Below are 22,758 nucleotides of genomic sequence, written 5' to 3' on the forward strand. Positions count from 1 at the left end.
CGCTGTGCTCAGCATCAATGTTCAGGCCTGCTTGCACTTGGCTTGTCTCCCTCCATTTCCAATTGAAACAGACCTTTTCTGGCAATCTTTGAAATTATCTTCTGTTAGTAATTTGTTGCACTCCCAATATTCATGGATTCTGCTGGTCCAGAGCTAATTCAGAGTCTAGATTTACTAACTGGCCTGAGGGTGGTAGGATAAGATTAGAAAGAAACATGTGTCCTCTCTGCCATCTTGGTTCCATCCCCAGAAATTACCCAACAAGAATTCTTGGATGGTTTAAGGAAAGAGACAAGAGTGGTAGAAGAATAATTGGAAAAATAAATGAGAGTGATGCAAGAAAATTGTGAAAAGAGAATTAACAGCTTGACAAAAGATACACAAAAAAAAATGACTGAAGAAAATAACACTTTAAAAACAAAATTGGTCTAAGAGTAAAAGAGGCACAAAATTTTCTGAAGTTCTTTTCTTTAGGAAAATAATTCCTTAAAAACTAGAGTTGGGCAAGTGGAAACTAATAATGCTATGAGACATCAAGAAACAAGAAACAAGAATCAAAACAATGAAAAAAGTAGAAGAAAATGGGGAATTTCTTTTCCGAAATGCAACTAACCTGAAAATAGATTAAGGAGAGATAATTTTAAAATTATCAGACTATCTGAAAGTCATGAATTAAAAAAAAAAAGACTCTAGATGTCATATTTCAAGCAATTATCAAGAAAAACTATCAAAAAAGAAAAAAACTGATTCAATAAAAAAGAAATACTAATCACAACCCACAAAAGATCCTCAAAGTGAAAGCCCCCCAGAATGAAATAGCCAAATTCCAAATAACCCCTGCTGAGATAACCTGGAGTTGATAACCTGTGGAAGATCTCATGATCTGTTAAAGGTCTGTTGACAAAATGGTTATAATTGATGGATATTTCCCTTAGAGGACTATAAGAGTTCCCTCTTTAGGAATTAACCAATCAATGCATGTTATTTCCTCATTTTATTTTCTGTGATCTCTTCAATTGTATAAATACTCCCTCAAAACTAAACAGAGGAGTCTGTGACTGGAAATTAGTTTTATATTCAGTTTCTTAGAGATGACCAGTTTTCCTATTAAATTGAAACTTTTTAGTGTCCTTTTTGCTATGCACCGAAATTTTGGAGTCACAGAGAGTTTTCAAGAAACATTGCAGAAATGAAATCAATAGGTCATGGCAATAGATAGAATATGGCAGAGGGGAGGAGAAGGGAAAAGGAAGATAATGGGGAGTTAAGGATGACACCTAAGTTTCAAGCCTAGAAGTAGGAGGAAAGAAATGAAAAAATAATACGTTACTTAATTGTGTAGCTATGGTCTTATGATGAAAATTAGCAATGTATAAAGTGATCCTGAAGGTATTTTCAGCTAAAGCAGCCATCAACATGCATTCTCCTGTAATTAAATGTGTAAGGCCCTTTGAAAGACCTGGGGAAAAAAAGAAGTTGATTTTTAAAGTGGTATGAAGTGAAGAAATGCATATTTATCAGTAACCCTCAATCTGACTACCAATTTTATGGCACATTATTTTTGTTTGCTTCATAGCCTCCCTGATGCATCTTAACAAAAAAATCATTTCAAGAGAAATTGGTCAAACTAAGAGTCCTAAATTTGAATCCTGTGCTTGCCACTGAATAAATGACTCTGTACTAATCTCTTATTTTTTCTGACACTTAGATTCCTTGCTTACAAAACAGAAATAAATAGCTTTGCTCTGCCTGCTTTACAGAATTGTAGTGAGGCTCATATAATATAGAGTGCTTTGTAAACCAAGAAGCAATATACAGAAATGAAACAATTATTATTATTATTAAAATGGTTGTTTATTAGGATGTGTTCAGTGCATGCTTCGGCAGCACATATACTACAAGGATTTGCTCAACAGAGGATTTTTGGAAATTAATCTCTTTAGTCCAAGGGCATTTTTAGAATAATTTAAGCCTTCAGCTCTACCCCAAAATTATAATCCATCCAAGCAAAAACAATGCCTTCCTTTCCCTCCCTATCCCCATATTCACTGAAAAATTACTCCACCCAGCACAGAATATCAGTAGCCAAGGAAATTTAAATATACCCAGGAAGAATCTAAACAGGAAAGAAAGGAGAAAAAAGTGACCTACCAATATTCCTTATAGCACTTGTAGTCAGCATGGGATCTGTACAAACAAGCATGATTGCAAATAATACTCGTGGACTACTTTCCAAAACTAATTTATTCACAGATGTCAGATACCAGTCAACTAAGGCATAATTCAGGAAAAAGCCAGGGACTGTAAGAATGATTATCTGTGGAGACATTTCAAAAGACAAAGAAACCAGATCACCTGTATTGTCTTACATTTCACTCTTATAAAAGTAGATACACAGAAAGCAGAATAAGCATGGAGAACTAGCCTGTGTCTGGAAGACGACTTCAATCCTGCCTCTGTCACATATTGGCTACGTGATCCTAAATAATCATTTAACTTTTCAGTGCTCTTTGGTAACACTAAGACTCCAAGTTATTGAGCAGAGACCTATTAGCATTCTTAAGAGTGAATTTTCTCATTGGGAATTCTCTAGGAAATCAAAGTTTCACATTCCCCAAAGCATGTGTGTGTGCGTGTCTATGTGTGATTGAGAGAAGTAGGATTATGTTCTTCAAAGGAGACCTCACTAATCCAGTAGCATTTAGTAATTTACATGCAAAAAATTACTGAGCAAAACCAAACTGATTCTCATTGGTCACCAGTAGGTCCTAGGTCAAGCCCCATTTGGTCATTGTTTGGGTCCTGATTGACTCACCTTGAATATAAATAGCAATCATTTCTTCTTTGGCCAGAAACACAGAGAATCTTCCCCTCCCAGATTTATTTAGATTTTTTTTTTTTTTGGCGGGTGGGGAGGGGAAGGGGGGGGGGGGGTTGGGGGAGAGATACTAGGTGAAAAAGGAGATTCTTTACCTTAGTTGCTACCAGCCTTAATCCCTGAATGGGGGCAGCCTCAATCAAACTGAGACCTGTTGGAGACCTTAGCTTAAAAATTCCAAGGTCTCCCATTGCATTCAGGGCCATCTCCTGTCCTCCTGATCTATATCTTGCCACTGAATCCAAATGGCTCACAGCCCTCCTTCCCTTAAGTCCAATTCACTTGCTTATCTTGGGATCAGTTCCCTGATATCATGATCTTTTTTGAGAAGGAAGGACAAGCAACAATTCATATGCATTCAAGTCTAGGATCATATTTCCTGAAGCCCTCTGATGGTGGTAGGATTTAGTCATTTTCAGTTGTGCCCAATTCTCTGTGACACCATGTGTGTTTTTTTCTGGCAGGGATGAGTGCCATTTCCTTCTCCAACTCATTGTACAGTTGAGAAACTGAAACAAACAGGGTTTAGTGATTTGCCCAGAATCACACTGCTAGTAAGTGTCTTAGAAAGGTCTTCAGTGAATCAGATTCTAAGACCCTAAGCAATGTCAAGAGAATTACAAAGAGGAAAAACAATTATTTTTAAGTGAGAAAGTAAATGTATTTATTATTTTTCTAGTAAAGAAGCATTAAGTACATAAAGATGACATTTAATGTTTACAAGGATATAAACATCATATTAAGAGAAAGGGAGCGAAAAGACAAAGTATAAAGACAAAGAAAGAAATAGCATATGAGATAACTGATATTTTTATGGCAATTTAAGGACAAAGGGGCTTTATGTCCATTCAAGATGGCAAAAGAAAATTAGAGCTGAGATCCAAATATTCTCAGTCTTCATAGCCTCAGACCTTCACCATGTTTTCCCTGGGCTGCTTTTCCCCTTGCACATGACAGGTATTTGTAGATGGAGTATTTACATTTTTATAGGCAAGATTTTTGTTTTAAGAAAAAAGAACTTAGAACAAAGATTCTGCAATTTAGACCTCAGCAATATGTGAACCAAGATGACCAGAAATGCAGATTTGATTTTGAAAAGACAGAGGACCTGGAGACCAAATTGTCAACATTTGCTAGGTTGGGGGGAAAGTAAGGGAGTTTTAGAAAAACATCTACTTCTGCTTCATCAATAATACTAAGGCCTTTGAATGTGAATCACAACAAAATATGGTAAATCCTCAAAAAAGACAGTAATATGAGATTATCTTGCTTGTTTCCTGAGAAATTTCTTGTTGTTCCTGTTCAGCCTTCATTCTTGAAGAAAATCAGTGACATAATGAGAGTAATGTCTTGACTTTGCACATAAATTGGATTTAAGTGAGGCAGAAATAAGCAAAGTTGTTAGCATCACTAATTTCTCTAGGGTCATTGAAAGTCAGTAACAGACCACAAAGCAAGAGTTAGAACCAATGGAACTATTGATTGGTTTAAGATGAGGAAAGGAGTACTATCAGGTTATGTGTTGTCACCTTATTTATATGCAGAGTATATCATGAGAAATGCCAGGCTAGATGAATCCAAAGCTAGAATTAAAGTTGCTGGAGAAATATCAACTATCTTAGATATGTAGATGATACAATTTTAAAAGTAGAAAGTGAAGAAGATTTAAGAAATCTTTTGATAGGGATTTTAAAAAGCAGACTAATTGGTTTGAAACGTAATAATTAAAAAAAACAAACAAGGGGAAAAAAATGAAGCAACTGACCTCATTATCTCCTGACAAATAGAAGAAGAAGTGGAAACAGTATCAGATTTTATATACTTTGACTGAGAGATCAATATGGAAGGTAATTTTAGTCATGAAATTAAAAGATGCTTGCTCTTTGGAAGCAAATCTGAACACTATACAAAAAAGCAGAGATATCACCTTGCCAACAAAGGTCCATACAGTCAAAGTTATGGTTTTTCCAATAGCAATACATGATGATAAGAATTGGACTGTGAGGAAAAACTGAGCACTGAAAAAAGAATGTTTGTAAACTGCAATGATAGAAAAGACTTTTGAGATTCCCTTGGATAGCAAAGAGATCACATCAATCAATACTTAAAGCAATTAATTTGGACTATTCATTGGAAGAACAAATATCAAAGCTGAAGTTTAAATGCTTTGACAACATAACTAGACTATCGGATTGATTGTAAAAGACCTTGAGGATGCAAAAGATTAAAGGTAGAAGGAGAAAGGAATGACAGCACCTGAGATGAATAGATAGTGAGTTTGGAGAGACTCTGAGAAATAGTGGAGCATATAAAACAGCCTGGTGTAGCCATCCATAGAGTTCTGAAGACTTGAACAAAATAAGTAATATCTATTTAGAGATCTCCATCAACATAAATAGGTAGATGTTAGAAGCTGAGATGTAACAAGGTATGGATTGATTGTTGCTTGTGCTAATTTTGACCTAACAATTAACACCAAGAAAATAAATCCATCAGGTAGGACGTCACCATCCATATATGGATTACAAGCAAGTGGAGAAGTTGTGAACGCTGTGGATAAGTTTATTGATCTGACTGGTAGTATACTTTCCAGGGATGTCCACTGTCCAGGGATGAGATTGCCACCCACACATTGCCAGAACTAGTTCAGTGTTTGGGAAGCTCTAAAGGAAAGTGTGGGAGAGGAGAAGTATTAGACAAACAAACTGAAGGTCTGCAGAGCTCTTGTGCAGAGCTCATTGTTAGTATACCAGCATTGCTTTTATTTGAATTGCCTTAAGATTTTGAAGAGCACTTGGCAGGACAAGATACCAGACACTGAGGTTCTTTTTCAAACTTATTCTGCCAAGAATTCAAACTCTACTACAGAGAGTGCAACTTTGTTGAGTTGGCCACACTGTTCAAATGCCAAAGGTACACTAGCCAAAAACACTATTTTATAGAGAACTCACACAGGAAAAGCACTCACAAGATGGTCAGAAAAAGAAATACAAGGACACTCTCAAAGTCTCTCTTAAAAAAATTTTTAGAATTGGAGCAACTAGTTGGTGCAGTGGATAGAGCACCAACCCTGAAGTCAGGAAGACCTGAGTTCAAATCTGACCTCAGACACTTAACACTTCCTAGCTCTATGACTCTGGGCAAATCATTTAACCCCAGTTGCCTCAGCAAAAAAACAAACAAAAAAAAGAATTTAAGAATTTTAGAACTGATTATGAGAAATGTGAGACATTGGCATAAGACTACTCCCATGGTATGCCCTCATCTAAGAAGGTGCTGTACACTACGAACAAATCAGAATTTAATTAGCTCAAAAGAAGACACAAAATGCATGAAGTTAGAGAATCAAATCCACATCTTCATAAGAACTATTTGTGTCTGACCTATGACAGAATATTCTGAGCTTGTATTGGTCTGATCAGTCACAACTGAATCCATTAACTTGACTCTAACACAGTAGTATGAAAACGGACAGAAGCAAATAGATAAATATATAGATAGATGATGGATGGATAGGTAGATAGATATGTAGGCAGATAATTTGTCTCTCCAAATAAAATGTAAGCTCTTTGGTGAACATAACTGTTTCATTTTTATTTTCTCCCCTAGTTTCTGGTAGTAGGCACTTCATAATTGCTTGTTGATTGACTGATTTAAAAACAAAGAAAGTCAAACACAAAACAATAAGTGATTATACTGAATTGGATAATAAGACTTTAAAAGTACAAACTAATCCTTCAAATCCTTGATACCTTCAATGCTTTTCAGTTGATAGGAAATTCAACAGGGATCTGGATGAATTAACTTGTAGGAGAGAATTAGGAACTTTTGATAAGGTTTCTACTTTCCTTTCCATGCTATCTGACTCCATGCCATCTGACTGAAGTTAAAAATCCAAGACATCACATCAAGGTTGGAGAGGGGGAAAAGCAGCTTACTAACATCAGCATAAGAAGAGTTGCCTCTACTTCATATCCACATGGTACGTATTTCCCAGGATCAATTAAATAATCTGGGAGACTGAAAAGGGACACAAATAAGTAAATTGAAAAGAGGAGTTGTTTGAGGAAAAGTTATATTCTGTTTGAAGAATTATGAATTTAGACTGTCTATGAAGCATCTAGGTAAAGTATTCAAGAAGACAGAGGGAGATTTGTAACTGAAATTCAAAAAAGAAGTGACTAATGTATAGAGCTGAGAGCCACATTTATAGAGATTCCCAAGAGAAATGGTAATGAGAGAAGAAGATAGGGTCCAAGATAGAGCCTGGAATACACTCACGAAATGGGGTTAGAATAGGAAAGATGAATCTTCAAAGGAGACTCAGGATTAATCCAACAAGTAAGAAGAGAAATACAACAGATAAATATAATGAAACTCTTTGACTAAAGCAGCGATCAATCATGACTTCAGAAGATGAATAATGAATATGAATCACATATCATGGCATAGTTTTAATTCATTGAGATGCATATACTCTGAAATATGGCCAGTCTACTGATTCATTTTGCTTGACTTTACTTGTTACAAAGAAGATGCCCACTTAAGGGTAAGGGGAGAGAGGGGAAAGGTGGATTAATAAATAATCATAGACAAGAAAAAGAGTATCGCATGATAGTTCTAAATATAGAAGAAACATCCCTACCCCCAAAGGGCAGAACAGGATTTAATTAGCTAATTAGTTTGTTAAAGAAAAAAATTATCATTCCATTTACTTATCTCATTTTCTTATATCTCAGCTGAGCATAAGCAAACAATCATAAAATATTATTTATGAAGGGAAGATATTGAGAAATTCTAGTAAGACCTGGATAATATTCCACAAATCAATTCATTATATACTTTGACATTGAATGACTTCAATAAGAAATTGGGTAAAGGGAAGAAAAGCACAAATTCTGTTGGAAGATATAATTTGGATTCAAGAAATGAAACACGCAAAACTAAAGGAGACTTGTCAATAGCTTTATGTCTGTATTTCAGGAATTCTTCCCACCCAAATTTCAAAAAGCATTGGGAAAGGAGAACAAAGATCAACACCATAAAAATAAAAACTAATTATATATCTAAAAGACAGGGAGTAAATTTTTAAGGCCATAGGAGTAATTTCTGAACCAGTTTTTTGTTTGTAATTATATCTTTAATTTATTAGTGCAGAGATACAAATACCAGAGTAGAACAAGGGATACATATGAAAACAATTATGTGTAATTTCAGCAATTCTGACATAATCTGGAAACAAGATGAAGATTAGGAAGAGTAGGAAGAAAGAAAAAAATTGATGATGAGGAGGATATCAATAATGACAAGATCAAGGAGGAAGATGAAGACAATGAAGAAAATGAGGATAGTGAGGATGATAACCCGTCCATCATTTTTTTTTAAAGTATCCAAAAGCAAAGGCATTGGCTCTTTTGACTATTTTCCATTTCTTAGAGAAGTTTGATCAGTATAAAATAAGTTCCCAGAAAGGACCAAAAAGACCAGAAACCAGCTCAGGCATAAATGCTCAAAATTTCCATGTAGCAGAAAATATTGAAGGTAAGAACAATCAGTTTAATGCTCCAGCTCATTTCAAAACATTACAAAGGAAAATGACAAATGACTACAAATGCTGTTGTCTCAAATAATAGTGAAAAGAAAATGGAGGGAAAAGCAGAGGTTGACATACAATCTAGAAGTGATGAAAAAATATTGAGGACAGTTGTAGATGAAATCCAACAAGTAGGAAGGCCAATAAATAGGTGTTAAAAGCTGACTATTGTTATAGAATGTTTTCTTCTTTTTAAAAATTTAAGTTGAGCCTTTTATCCAGATTTTCTTTCATATAAAAATCTATGGTTGCTCATGAAAGCTTATATTGCTTATCTGTATATTTGATGAATGTTGGGGAAAAGGAAAGGAGGAAGATAGGAGGGATTAGTTAGAAAGACACAAAATCTCAATTACAGAGCAAAATCTCTATTCAAATATTAAGAATTATTCATATCTAGGGACTCTGAGATATTATGACTTTATTAAAATTTAGACTGATATGAGCACTATAAAATATCAAGGAAATGGCTCTCATGGACTTGAAGACAAAGCTAAAAAGGCAAACTAATTTTTATAAGAATGAAGTTGCTTAATACTTTACCTTCTGTTATGAAAGAAAAGAAGGAGAAAGAGTAAAGGATAGTGACAAAAAGGATTACATTCTGAATTGAATTTATGGTAAATGATAGACAAGAAGGTCTTTAGCTGCTGGCCCATTCTACTCTCCACAAGGACACCAGATTAGTCACCCTATGTCTATATATTAATGTTAAGCACGTAACCATTAACTTTCATATTTCCATGGCTTTTTACATGATCCTACTACTTATTTACAAAAATTTTCTTTTTTTCAGAAGCTTACTGCTTCTGTTGTATTTGTAAACACTAAAAGTCTCAGTTTATCCAAAATATTTGAGATGGTGGTTTTATGTAAGTACAGGTTAATTTAGCTTTCCCCTAATTTTGTAGATATTCAGGCAACTGAAAATATTATCTAAGGAAGGATTGCAGAAAAAAGAGGCTATTGATAATACCATTTCTATAAAACTTTCAAATTTTTGAGAAACTCTGTTTATATTATCTCCTTTGATCCTCACAACAAGCCTATGAAGTAGATGTTATCTTTTATCCTCTTTTTACTGAGGAGGAAAACAAAGCTGAAAGAGGGTAAGTGACTTGTCAAATAGTTACCTTCACACAGCTAGCATGTATTAGAGGCAGGATGCAAACTCAAGTTAACTCCAAGTGCAGCACACTCTAGCTCTAAAACTGGGTCAGATTAATGGATAACACTCTCTTCTCACCTCTGCCTGTTCTTAGAACTTATAGTTTCCTTCAAAGGCGAGCTCAAATGCTACCTCTATTTTTTCATCTTTTTATTTCTTTTGTCTTTTTCTTTTTCTATTTGAAATCCTGTTTTTCCAACCACAAGTAAACAACAATTTTAATATTCTTTTCAAATTTTGAGTTTCAAATTTTCTCTCTTCCTTACCTCTGCCTCCTGCCCCTGGCATTGAGAAAGCAAGCAATTTGACAGAGGGTATACATATGTCAAATGTTGCCTCTTCTAAGGAGTTCTTATTGACATTAGCTCCTCCTCTTAGTCTAAATTTTTTTAAATTGCATACATGATTTGTATTAATTAATACTAGTTTTCCTCAATAGAATGTAAACCTTATGAAGGAAAGAGATGTTTTATCTTTGTATTTTCAAGGGTTAAGCACTGTGTTAAGGGTTAAGCACAAGTCCATAATTGTTACTTAATAGAGGGATTTAATCAAAAATTGGGACTAACAATTGAATGATTTCTTTAATAATTTTTATGCTCCTAAAAGTAGCTCCTTCCTAGCTTTGAACCTAAAAAGAAGAAGAAGAAGAAGAAGAAGAAGAAGAAGAAGAAGAAGAAGAAGAAGAAGAAGAAGAAGAAGAAGAAGAAGAAGAAGAAGAAGAAGAAGAAGAAGAAGAAGAAGAAGAAGAAGAAGAAGAAGAAGAAGAAAAGAAATTCATTAAAAAAAAAAATCTTAACTGAATTTGAGCCTGACTTCTGGAACCAAACATTTTATATACTCTGACCATCCCCTAACATGCATCCAATAGTCAATAAATTATGTTACAGAAGAGAAAATCACATTGCTTACCTGCCAAAATAGTTTTTGAAGCATATAAAAATCTGTATCAAATGAAACTGAAAATATGATTACTGGAGTAAACAAATTAATAAATATGACAGGATCCATCCATTGTACCAACTCTGTATATTCTTGTACCTGGGAACATGAATGGAAGTATAGTATTTCTACATCACAAACAAATACCAACTTCACATATTAGAGCTATTAATGATAATATTTGTATAAAAGTGCATACTGTCCATAAAACCAGCTTCACATATTTAGCTATTAATGATAACAGTTATATAAAAATACGCTGTCCACAAAACCATAAATCTCATATGTAAAGAATATGTTTAATATGTTAATATGCACTTTGACAACTGAGCCATTTTTATAATTGAATCTGTTGTTGAAAACCTCATAGGCACATCAAGTTATTTTTTATTCCTTTTAGCCAATTTAATGAACTAATACCTTTTTCGCCATTCACGTGATCAATAGCTGAAGTCAGTCATTTGTCATTTTTCAGCTGGACTATACCATTGGTCTCCTAGTTGGTCTCCCTGTTAAACACCTCTATCTTCTCTGGTCCTATCATCTGCACAACTGCCAGATTTATATTCCTAAAGCATGAGGGTTATCATTCTCCTCCTCAAAAAAATTCCAATGGTTCCTTATTATCTCCAAGATAAAATATAAATTTATTTGTTTTGTCACTTGAAACCCATCACAATCTGGCTTCATCTTGACTTTCCAGGTTCACTGAATCTTGTTCCCTTTATTTTCCAGATAAAGTGACCAAACTTTCTGCTCCCAGTTCATAATAGTCTATGCCATTTCTAAACTTTTATAGAGGTTCTCTATACACTCTCTCCTCTCCTCTATGTCTTATAATTCCTAGCTTCTTTCAAGGCTCAGTTCAAGGGTGAGTTCTTACATAAAATTTATCCTTATAACTTCTCCCATTCCTTCTCACTCTCCCTGAATGTATTTTCTATTTATGTATTTGGATCCTCATGTCTCCATCTGTACACTATCAAGTAGAATGTAAACACTTTCAAGATAGAGACTATTTGGTTTATGATTTTTTTTTTTTGGATTTAGTTTTCCATAGCTTAGTAGAGGATCTGGCAGGAATAACACTGAAAAAAGATTTGCTGAATATTATGAATGAATGAAGGTTGTTAGGAAAGGCAATCTATTGTCAGAGAAGATCTTGTGCAAAACTGATAGGGGACATTATCTTCCTAACTGTTAGTTAGACTTCAACTAGTAAGAAAAAATTTTTTAGCTAATGTAGCAAAGGACTTTCTCCTTACCTTCTCAATCTTGTTTGTACCCTAAACAAGAATATACTGACAATCTCCAAATAAGGAAGTTGGATGTTATACTGAATAGAGCATTGGACTTGGAGGCAAGGAGACCTGAGTTCAAATCCTGCCTCAGACACTTAATTGTGAGTGAATACAATCTTAATCTGAGCCTCCTCATCTGTAAGAGGGATTGTTGAGTCATTTCAGTCGTGTCCAATTCTTGGAGACCCTATTTAGCACTTTCTTGGCAAAGATACTGGAGTGGTCTGCCATTTTCTTTTTGCAGATCACTTTGGAATGAGATGAGATGAGAAACTGAAGCAAACATGGTTAAATGACTTTACCAGTGTTACATAGGTAGCAAATGTCTGAGGCTGGATGTGAACTCAGAGATTAGTGCTCTATCCTCACTACCCCCAAAAGGGGGATAATAATAACTTTTATCTCAAAGACTTAATCTGAAGAGCAAATTAATTAGTATGATTAAGGTGATTATAAAACTTTAAAGCACTATTTAATTTTTAAAATATATGTTTTTATAGTTCTGTTATAAGATTCAAATTTTTTTTTGTCTTATTTGTTTTTTTTTTTTGCTAATTGTATCTCCCAAGTATCGACCTATTCTCCATTTGGAGTTCTGGCCCAACTGTTTGACAAATTTTCTTATCTAGGATCTCATCACAACAAAGGTGGAAGGGGGAAGGATCTTCATTTTTCTGTTATATTCTCCTCATAGTCACAGGACCGCAGCATCAATAATAACTCTATAACTAAACACACATTGAAAGCATCTCAAATTCAGAATCTCCCCTTTTCTGTGTCCTATCATCTCCTGCCAGTGTAAGTCACTACACTCAGTTTCTGATCTATTAAAACTAAAATCTCATCAAAGAGATCATTTGTCATACAGAAGTTTCAGGAGCTCCCTTGACCCAATTTATATTTCTATTATATTTTATGATACAAACCTCAAAAGATGTAAAACTTAGGATTTCAAAAGCACATCCTATTAAAAACAGGAATATTGGGAGGGGAAACTGTGAATCTTTCAACTTGATCTTCAAAAATGCTGCAAACAAAAATATTTACCGTTAGTGGAGGGAATATATTTATTCAACTTTGAGATGACAAATTTTTCCAGAAGCAACAGTAATTCATTTATATATAGTCTTATTTCATGTTTAATTTCCTGCTTTAAAGTCCTTCCATTGCTCCTTTATGAAGTTCCTGATACATAAAGTGTTATTCCTTAAATATGGATTCATTTTTCAAATTCTTGGCAAATACCAATAGCATTGCCTGTGGAACAAGGCTTAGCAGAGGTTCTTGCACTACCAAGAGCTTAAGAGCTTTCAAAATCAAAGGTTTCATCTTTGAGGTACTTGGCTCTAATTGGTAAGCCTTCCCTTGATTTTTCTTAGTTGTGGGCTCACCATTGATGGCTATCTCCATGTCATGTCACCTAACCCCCAGCCTCAGAGTACACCACTTTGATCCTATCACCATTTTACCCTGATTTTGATTAAAAACTCTTTCACTTTGCTGTATGTATCTTTATCTCTTCCATATCCCAAAGGTTAAGAGCATGGCAACCCCACAAACTGGAAAATTCAGATAAAATTTTTGGGTCTCCTTTTATACCAGAAAAAAGTCTTAATTATTATGGTACTAAAAGATAAAATATGTTGAAATTATACAATATTATACATATATTTTATACTTTTCTGAGTTTCTAAACTTTTTGTCATTTGCTTGTCTTCATATCTGCAGCTTCTGCAAAACTCCCCCAAAATTTCATTTAATTTCTTATGCTGACCAGAAATTATACGGAAAGTCATGATGTGGAAGGGATAGTTGTATTGTTTTTTCTCTCATTAAAATGTAAGCTCTTCAAGAATTTTTTTCTTTTATTCCAATTGTTTAGCATAGTGTACTACTCATAATAAGCGCTTAAAAATGTTTTTTTTTTGTTTTCTTCATAGGTATTATCTTCTAAAATCTTATGAAATTCTATAAGCAGTAGTTGATAAAGGGTCTAAATATCTTTAGCGCTGTATCCTGTAAGTTACCAAAGTAAATATAAAGTGCAATTAGAAATCTCTGGGACAAGGAAAGTTCATAATCACTAATCTTATTCAGTGCTTATATAGAGATTTACTATTGTTCTTGATTTTAATTCACAATAAACAATATTCTATTTGATTTCTGTTTGTACTGTCCTATTGTTTTATACACTCACCAACTTAGCCTTTTCTTGCCACAATTTTCACAAATGACCATGATGATAAGTGAACATTTTTTAATCAAAGAAAACAGCAAGAAATTAGAGTTTTATAGATTAGAATATATTATTTATTGTAAGTAACATTTATATAGCATTTAATATGTCAGTTCCTGTATTAAGTGCTTTGCAATTATTATGTCATTTGATACTCACAACAACCATGGGAGGTAGATGCTATTACCATTCTCATTTTACAGATGAAGAAACTGAAGAAAACAGGTTAAGTGATTTATCTGGAGTAACATGGTATCTGAAGCTGAATTTGATAGGTCTGGTGTTCTATTTAATGTGTCACCTAGCTGCCTAACATATCAAAAAATGCACAAGTAAATGAGCTGTTCAGCTGGAAATGAGATATGATCTCAGTTCAAACCAGAAGATAGAACAATTTCATCAAAGGGTAGTCTGCTGTCACATTTTTCCTCTCTCACAAGGCTCCTTTGAGGTCCCTGCTAGAGTTCTGACCAACAAGTTGAAATCCTTTCTCCATTCACATAGCATAAGAACTCAGTATTCTTTCAGTAAATCAGGAGCATGTGCCCTTACACAGATACAGTACAAGACTTTCAGGGCATCCTCTAAAAACCAACCCTTGAGTTGGGCAGAAGAGGAGTAACAAATATAATGTTCTCTTTGTTTTCCATCAGTGAGGCAATTCTCTATGTGGGAAAAGAATATGGGAAGAAATTTTGAACTCTGCTTCACCAGCAGGGGACTAAGTAGATTCAAACTATTCATTATATGAAGTAGATTTAGGGGAAAATTTTCAAATTATTTAATCATTATTGTTTTTAATTCTGAAGTATAAGCTTTTAAGAAAAGAAAGAAGATGGAATAGCCTGTTAAGAAAGAAGAATTATATACATACCTCCAAGTATATTTATAATACATAACCCAAATACAATTTTGGGAATATGCTTTGGGGTGGGGAATAACATAGAACCCAGAAAGGACCACCAGAAACCCTTTTTCATATTTTCTTCATTCTCCAAAGAAAGATCGCTGGAATTCTGAGGAAAAAACATCTTGCCACCTTTGAAAATATCACTCTGAAATCTTCTCCCTGCACAGTACAGAATAAGAAAAACATGAGATTTTCCTTCAGCATACCCTATGAACTATGTGTCTGGCACTGTCTCTAAATTTCCTTTTACTCTATTTTCAATGATTCCCAACTATTTAGCAGGAGCATACTTATTGTGCCAGGTCAGCATGACCAATAGCATCAGATCTCTATGGTAGTTTAAGATCTTCTAGAGTTCTGGAGAAGTTGGTATGGAATAGGAATGTGTCTGGAGACCTCAGAAATATCTGGAGATAGAAATAAATATGGAAACTGAGTGGATGCCCATCAATTGGAGAATGGCTGAATAAATTGTGGTATATGAATATTATGGAATATTATTATTCAGTAAGAAATGACCAACAGGATGATTTCAGAAAGGCCTGGAGAGACTTACATGAACTGATGCTGAGTGAAATGAGCAGGACCAGGAGATCATTATATACTTCAACAACAATACTATATGATGATCAATTCTGATGGACGTGGCCATCTCCAGCAATGAGATGAACCAAATCAGTTCCATTGGAGCAGTAATGAATTGAACCAGCTATGCCCAGTGAAAGAACTCTGGGAGAGGACTATGAACCATTACATAGAATTCCCAATTCCTCTATTTTTGTCTGCCTGCATTTTGGGGCAATTATGACTACTACCATTCCACATCATAGCACACAACCTACTCATTTTGTGATTACACAAAGCATTCAAATCCTACCTTGGACAAATCCCTTAAACTCAATTTCCTCATGAATAAAACAAAAGCTATGGACTTCAAATTCTAAGAAGTAGAAACACTGAAGTACATCACTAGACCCTTCATCTGCTGTCCTACCTTGTTGAAACTGTGCAGAACAAGGTGGTCCTCCCAGAATAAACTCATCATTTCTAAACTTATTACTATGAAACTAACTCAAACCTTGACCTTACCCCCCTCAGTTTCCTTTCCCTTCTGTTTTGAAGGTTGGAAAGTGAATTATCAAATATTCCATTGGATTTTCAGCTTACTCTTCACAACACTGGTTACCCTGTCTAGTTTCAACTTCATGGAATATAATACCCCCCAATCTGGGTACCTCCTGGTATCTTATCATTCTTCCTTCCACACTTGCTTTTTTCCTCCTTTTGTATGTTGTCTCTCCTTTTAGATTGTAAGCTCATTGGAGACAGGAACTGTCTTTCTTTTTATTCATTTATTCCCTAATGCTTAGCATAATATCTGACACATTATGGCACTTAATAAATGTTTATTAGATTAGTAGATTAGAAGCACCTTTCAGTTATATGTCTATGATAGTAGGACTTTGTTAGTACATTTCCTACTTCCTGATTAGGAATTATCACCACAAATATGTTAAAGACTAAAACAGCATACATCTCTCCATTGTCCACAACTTTAATTCCAGTATGTCCAACACAAGCAATATCATTATAAGATGATGGATTGTAAAAGGATGCCTTTTTCATGTAAAGGAGCAGGGAGGTATTATTAAGAAGTATAAACACCTTTAGTGACCCTACATGCCCAGTGTTTATCAAAACAGAATTTTCTAATTGAATTATATCTGTGGTGTTTCTTATATAGACATATGGAGGTTTATTATTGGAAGAAACTCTATATTTGTGACACACTGGGGCTGTGACTCCATACCATTATAAAGGGAGAAATTGAATCCAAGGATTTCAGAACCCTCACTAACAATGACTGAAATGTTGGAAATCTCCAATCATGTCCACAATTCTGCTTTCACAAGATGGTAGGGGTTTTGTGAAGATTTGTGGCTTGCCCTCTTTTTGGTATTGTGTTGTTATTTCAGTAGTTTCCTGTCTGACTCTTTGTGACCCCATTTGGAAGTTTTCTTAGCAAAGATACTGAATTGGTTTTCCATTTTCTTCTCCAGCTCATGGAGCACTTCTGTAAATGCTTTACATTCAATTGGGCTGAGATTCAAATGAGAATTCAAAAGCTATGGCTAGCCTGATATTAATTGTAGACGTGAACATCTAGACAGAAAGATAGGTAAAATGGTAATAAGATAGGTAAAAGCTCCATTTTATAGTAAATTATTTTACAATTAATAGTTTTATAATAAAACATAAGGCCTACTCATTAAATGAAGATAGGGGAATAGATATACAAACTAATCTACTTTACTTTGAATGCTTCTTCACTCTTGATAATTGCTCAATTATTAGTCCTTCCTTTGTCTCAGAAATCAGTTGTCAACACCTGTGGAGATGAATATCAATACATAATCAATACAAATTCTCTGATAATACAGTTGCTGGGATTAATGAGCCTGAACTAGGCTGTCCGGGGGCTATCTTAGATGGCAGCACTGGAATGAAAAGGATAAATAAATAAAATCGAGGAGTTGGAATTTAACTCAAGCGTTTGAAAGGGAAGGTGGGAAGAAGAGGAAGAACTGAAAGGAACAATTTAGGAACCTGTGTGGTGGGCACAAAGGAGACCATTTACAGCAATCTGGCTCGTGCTGAGGCTGTGGCTGTGTGAAGAGGCAATTGCTTCTCTTAAGGAAGAAGCCAAATTAGATTGAGGAGGAGAAATTGCTCTTGGCTCTGAGGACAGGATAGGGAGATGGCTAACTGATCCCTGCAGAACCTTGTCTAAGCCCCACCCCTGCTCTCCACCCATTGGTTCCCAGTATCTGACCCACGATCTGATTGGTCAATGTAGTGTAAATCAGGAATTCACAATTCATCTGGGTTTTTGTTTTTTTTTTTTTTTTTGGTTGTTGTTTCTTGAGTCTTCAGATGCTGAACAGAAAGTCACTGTTCATAGGTTAAAAAATGTGACGTAATAAGGTAATAAATAAAATTTTCTTTTTAAAAAATATTTTAATTCGTTAATTTATAACTGTTTTAGGTAGTAATAATTAATGACACTAAAATTATTTTCTTTAACACAAAACAGTACATATTTTTTATATTAACCTCACTAAATATAGGATTATATCCTGTGATAATATCACAAATCCCTACACTATTGCCTAATTATTCTCATGCCATTGTGAGATATTTAAAGGACCTTATCTTAAATAGGAATGTGTGTGCATGTATTATATAATTATGCACACATAGATAGGTATAAATACAAATGTGTATATATAGATATAGATATAATATCTATTATATACATACATATACACATATACATAAATATATACAATAGTTATAATATCTATTATATACATATATACATATATAACTGTAACAGGCAGGTGACAAGCCCAAGTACTCATCTATTTTGTTATTTAGGATATAGAAAAGCTGAATGGCTCAGATATTACACACCCACATCTTTTTACAGTAGTTCAGATGTGTTTCAATATTAGCCCATGAGATTAAAATTTAATATTGTGTTCATATCTTTCACTGATCACCTGCCATGATTGTAGAAATTTACATTAAAAAAACAGGGATACAGCTAAGTAAGGCAAATGTTCTCCTAACTTGATGTCAATTCGAGGCTAAAGTCATATAGACAGCCAATAATAGTGAGAAAATGTCCTAGTCATACTGAGAGTCAGGAGATGGGAAATTCTGGGGAATTAGAAAGTCATACTGGGGAAACTGAGTTGAAATAAAATTCCATCAGCCATGTCAAGAATCATTCTATTCTTTTCATGAGATAGGATTTCACCTGGAGTTCCCATTAAATATCACCCTGTAGGGTTACTGGCATTATTGATCATTATCTCAATAGCATTTGTTGACGATCATATTTGGAATCAGACTCAGAATGATATCATTTACAATCCCAATTGTCATATTTAAGAACACATTGTAATTTAGTTCAAATATGGGTTCTACAATCTCGGAAAGAACCCACTGCTCATCAATTTACTCCTAGCCCTCTGTAAATTTCTCTATTGATTTTCAAATCAAGTTGCAAAGGCAAACCTCAACCTTCTCAACATGCTTAAGCCTTCTTTTAATTTTTATACATCTCTTCTGTAGCTTGAAAATTCAAACCTTAATTATTACCACATAAACAAGCATGCATATTTATTTATACATATACATACACACACATTGATATCCCTCCAATGGTCTTGAAAAACACATCTTTCTTGTTTCTCTTTTTCCAAATCTCTAAAACCCTTTATTCACATGACACAACTTTGCTTGTTCAGATCTTCCTTTTCCATCATATCTCAGACTCTATTCATTTCACTGAATATTTCCTTTATAATTTAGCACATATTGTTGTTAAACAAATCCAATAACTTACTAAAAACTCATTTTCCAAGCTATATAATTAATTTCAACTCAAACACATCCATACCCACATACACACACACACACACACACACACACACACACACACAAATATATATATATATATATATATATAATTTACTAATTTACCTGCGATGATTAAAGTCTGTTGCTTGATTTGTTGCAAACTAAGGTTTTTCTTAGGAAATTAAAATATCAAGTGTTTCTCCCAAACAGGGATGAAAGCATCCACATATTTACCAAGATCAACCAAAGTATTTTTCCCAAAATAAATTATACTCACTTTTCTTTTCTGTTTACTTATTCTTCACTTTTAAGAGTCCAGAGAGAGTTAATAATAATAATGAATCAAGAAAATTATATTTTTCAATTCTAGCCAATATTTTTCAATCAGTTTTTATAATAACATACCTTTTAAACATATATTGCTAAAATTCTAAATCAATGTCATTTAAGGCTATTATAGAGAAACTTTTTATCAAAGGGTGTTTTTAAAAAACAAACAAACAAAAACACCTTATTTTGTAGCTTTAAACACATCACCCTAATGTCAGATATTGAGTGGGCAATTGTAGAGAACAGAATATCATAATCAGACAGTTCCCCATATTTAAATTGAACATTATATATTTTAGTTGGGAGATCTAATCACATGTGGATTTACTAACTTTTAGTAAATGAGAGCATTTTCCAATTAAAATTTAGCTTTAAAAGCACTTTTCCTGTAGCTGCTGCTGAATTAAAAGCAAAATTTTTTTCCACATTCGTTTTTAGTTCATCAGTTAACATTTGTTAAGTTTTTACTGGGTACTTTTATCAATAGAAACAACAGTTGTTCATCTTCTAAAATTAGTACAAGAAAAGAGTGAAGGGAACACCTGAAAAAAGCTGGGACTGGGATCTTGGAGTCTAGGGAAAAGAAATACTCTTTTTACTCCTCCTTTATGCATTACTGCTCCTTATGAAATTTCTTGTTGCTATTTCTTTTCTTATTTGGGGGTGGGAGAGGTGGAGTGGTTTTTCTTTCTTCCATTTTGGGTTACATGACCTTTCCACCCTCACCCCCACCTTACAGTGAAAGCACTTATATGGATCCTAAAATATAGATCTTGCCTGTCACACTGCCTGTGTCAGAGCCCCTAAGACAGAGGGTAAAAGAGTTCAGATGGCTAAGATTTCCTTTACTGAGATGACAATAGGATAATTCTCTAATTTCTGACCCACTCTTCCTTTCTCCTGTCTTTCCCTCTCCTCATAGAAAGTATATAAAGCAACATATTTGATATGCTGAAAAGACATACTATACTAACTAGGGTTTCAGTTGTAGAAATGTTTTCTTATTTTTGGGAGAGATTGATTGCAAATAATACAAGCATCTCATGGAGTAAAGGATTACACCCTTGTATGTAATTCAGTACTTTTTAATGTACTAAATGAATTTATGGTCATGCTGTAATGATGAGTCATCAGTTCTCTTGAGTAATTGAAAGCATTTTTAAGGTAAATGAGCTATTGAGTAGTATGTCTGAGAGGAGAATAATAGCTGGTGATAGCTAAATTCTAACTGATTCTAATGGAATTCTAAAATGATTAGTATTCTCACCTTCTTTTTGCACTGTCTGCACTAATTTCATCAAACTTAGTGGTATTACTTCTTCATGTGGAGACATCAAAGCAAGAAAAGGGTTTATGTTGTCTAATAAAAACTCATTAACTTGACTGATAAAGGGGAGAAGTTTTTAGATGAACTAATTGCTTTTCTATTTTCTGTTTTCTTTGGATCCTTCAGGAAATCTACTTGGCGATGCTGTTTTTGCTATTCTTAGTTCCTATGATGTGCAAAGTTTCTTAAACTTAGCTAGTTTTAAGTTTTTCAGTTTAATTTGTGATTCAGTTTTTTGGGCAGTTTAGCTTGAGTGAGTAGGATACCTCCATGAATCCCAGCTGAGCTGCTCTTTAAGAATTAAATGTACTGAACATGAAATAAACCTCCCTAGTTCATAAACCAATAGTATGCTATAGATATTTTTAGATCCCTTCAGAGACAACAAAAATGATATCAAGATCAACTACTAAGTTGACGACAAATGATTTAACTCAAAAAAGCTACAAGCAAAAACTAAAATAGAGGGAGAATTTATGTGTGATTTTTGTTCACAGATAATTCAACACTGTATGCAACCTCTGAGGCTGAGATGCACCAGAGTATAGACTGATTCTCTGCTGCTTGGATAAATTTTGGCCTGTGTGAGGCAGCTATCCTTCCCCAAATTAAAATCAGAGGCTCTCAAAGTAGGAAAGCAAAAAGGATTTATTATGATCTCCCAAAAAAGGGCAACTCCCACTTTCCATGGAAACCCCACCCCCAGGATCCCATTTTAAATGCAGAAAACTACTCAAGAGACAAAGAAAACTATTCAATTAGACTTCTTTTTTTTTTTTTTTAATCATATCAGGAACTTACTGATAATGTGCAAAAAGGACAGGGGCAAGAGGAGGGAAATGTATGTTTATCTATGATAAGCAAACACCTGCTGCTTTGGGCTAAAGCACAACTTGTTATATCAAAGTTTCAAGTTATAATGAGGGTATAGGTCAAGGCCACCTTCTTATGAGAGGTCTTCACTCAGTTTATCCTATTCAGTCCCACCAATTAACACCAAGAAAACATGGGTTCTCTGCCAGCCAGCACCACACAATCTCTATGCAGAACCAGCAGTTACAGTGAATGGAGAATTTTTGTATACTGTGGATAAGGTCACTTCCCCTGGCAGTGTACTTCCAGGGATGTACACATAAGTGATGAGGCTGATGTCCTCATTGGCAGAAATAGCTCAGGGTTTGGGAGGCTTCTAAGTGTTGGAGAGAAGAGCTGTTAGACTGCTTACCAAGTGAAGATATACAGACTGTTCTGCCCACTTCTTTGTTGTATACTGTGATATCAGGGTACCAGCACCAGGCCAGAAAGCCGAACAGCTACCATTTGAAATGTCTTAGGAAGATTTTGAAGTTCACCTGGCAAGATAAGATACCAGACACTGAAGTCCTTTTTTAAGCTGAACTGTCAAACATTCAAACTGCAAAGAGCACAGCTCTAATCGACTGACCACTTTATTTGGATGCCAAAAATATTTCAGCAAAAGACTATTTTATGAAGAACTCACACGAGGCAAGTGCTCACATGGGGGTGAGAAGAACTTTAGACTTGATTGCATGGCATGGGAAACACTGGCACAGGGTGCCCACCATGACATGCCTACCAAAAAAGGCACCGTGTTTATGAGCAAAGCAGAATTGCAGTGGCTCAT

General features: G+C 34.5%; 1 protein-coding gene across 1 annotated transcript in view; it reads right to left on the bottom strand.

The window, feature by feature from the left end:
- Positions 1-15,181, bottom strand: part of SLC9C1 (solute carrier family 9 member C1) — a 77,536-nt gene extending 62,355 nt beyond the window's left edge. The window contains exons 1-5 of the mRNA XM_051991204.1: positions 14,993-15,181; positions 12,809-12,909; positions 10,552-10,680; positions 2,152-2,317; positions 1,331-1,459 (exon numbers count right to left, since the gene is read on the bottom strand). Of these exons, the coding sequence (XP_051847164.1) occupies positions 1,331-1,459; positions 2,152-2,317; positions 10,552-10,680; positions 12,809-12,909; positions 14,993-15,149 (682 nt within the window). The 5' untranslated portion in view covers positions 15,150-15,181. The remainder of the gene's footprint in view (positions 1-1,330; positions 1,460-2,151; positions 2,318-10,551; positions 10,681-12,808; positions 12,910-14,992) is intronic.
- Positions 15,182-22,758: the final 7,577 nt, after the last annotated feature.

The sequence above is a fragment of the Antechinus flavipes genome, chromosome 3 (assembly GCF_016432865.1).
Source record: "Antechinus flavipes isolate AdamAnt ecotype Samford, QLD, Australia chromosome 3, AdamAnt_v2, whole genome shotgun sequence".
NCBI lineage: Eukaryota > Metazoa > Chordata > Mammalia > Dasyuromorphia > Dasyuridae > Antechinus > Antechinus flavipes.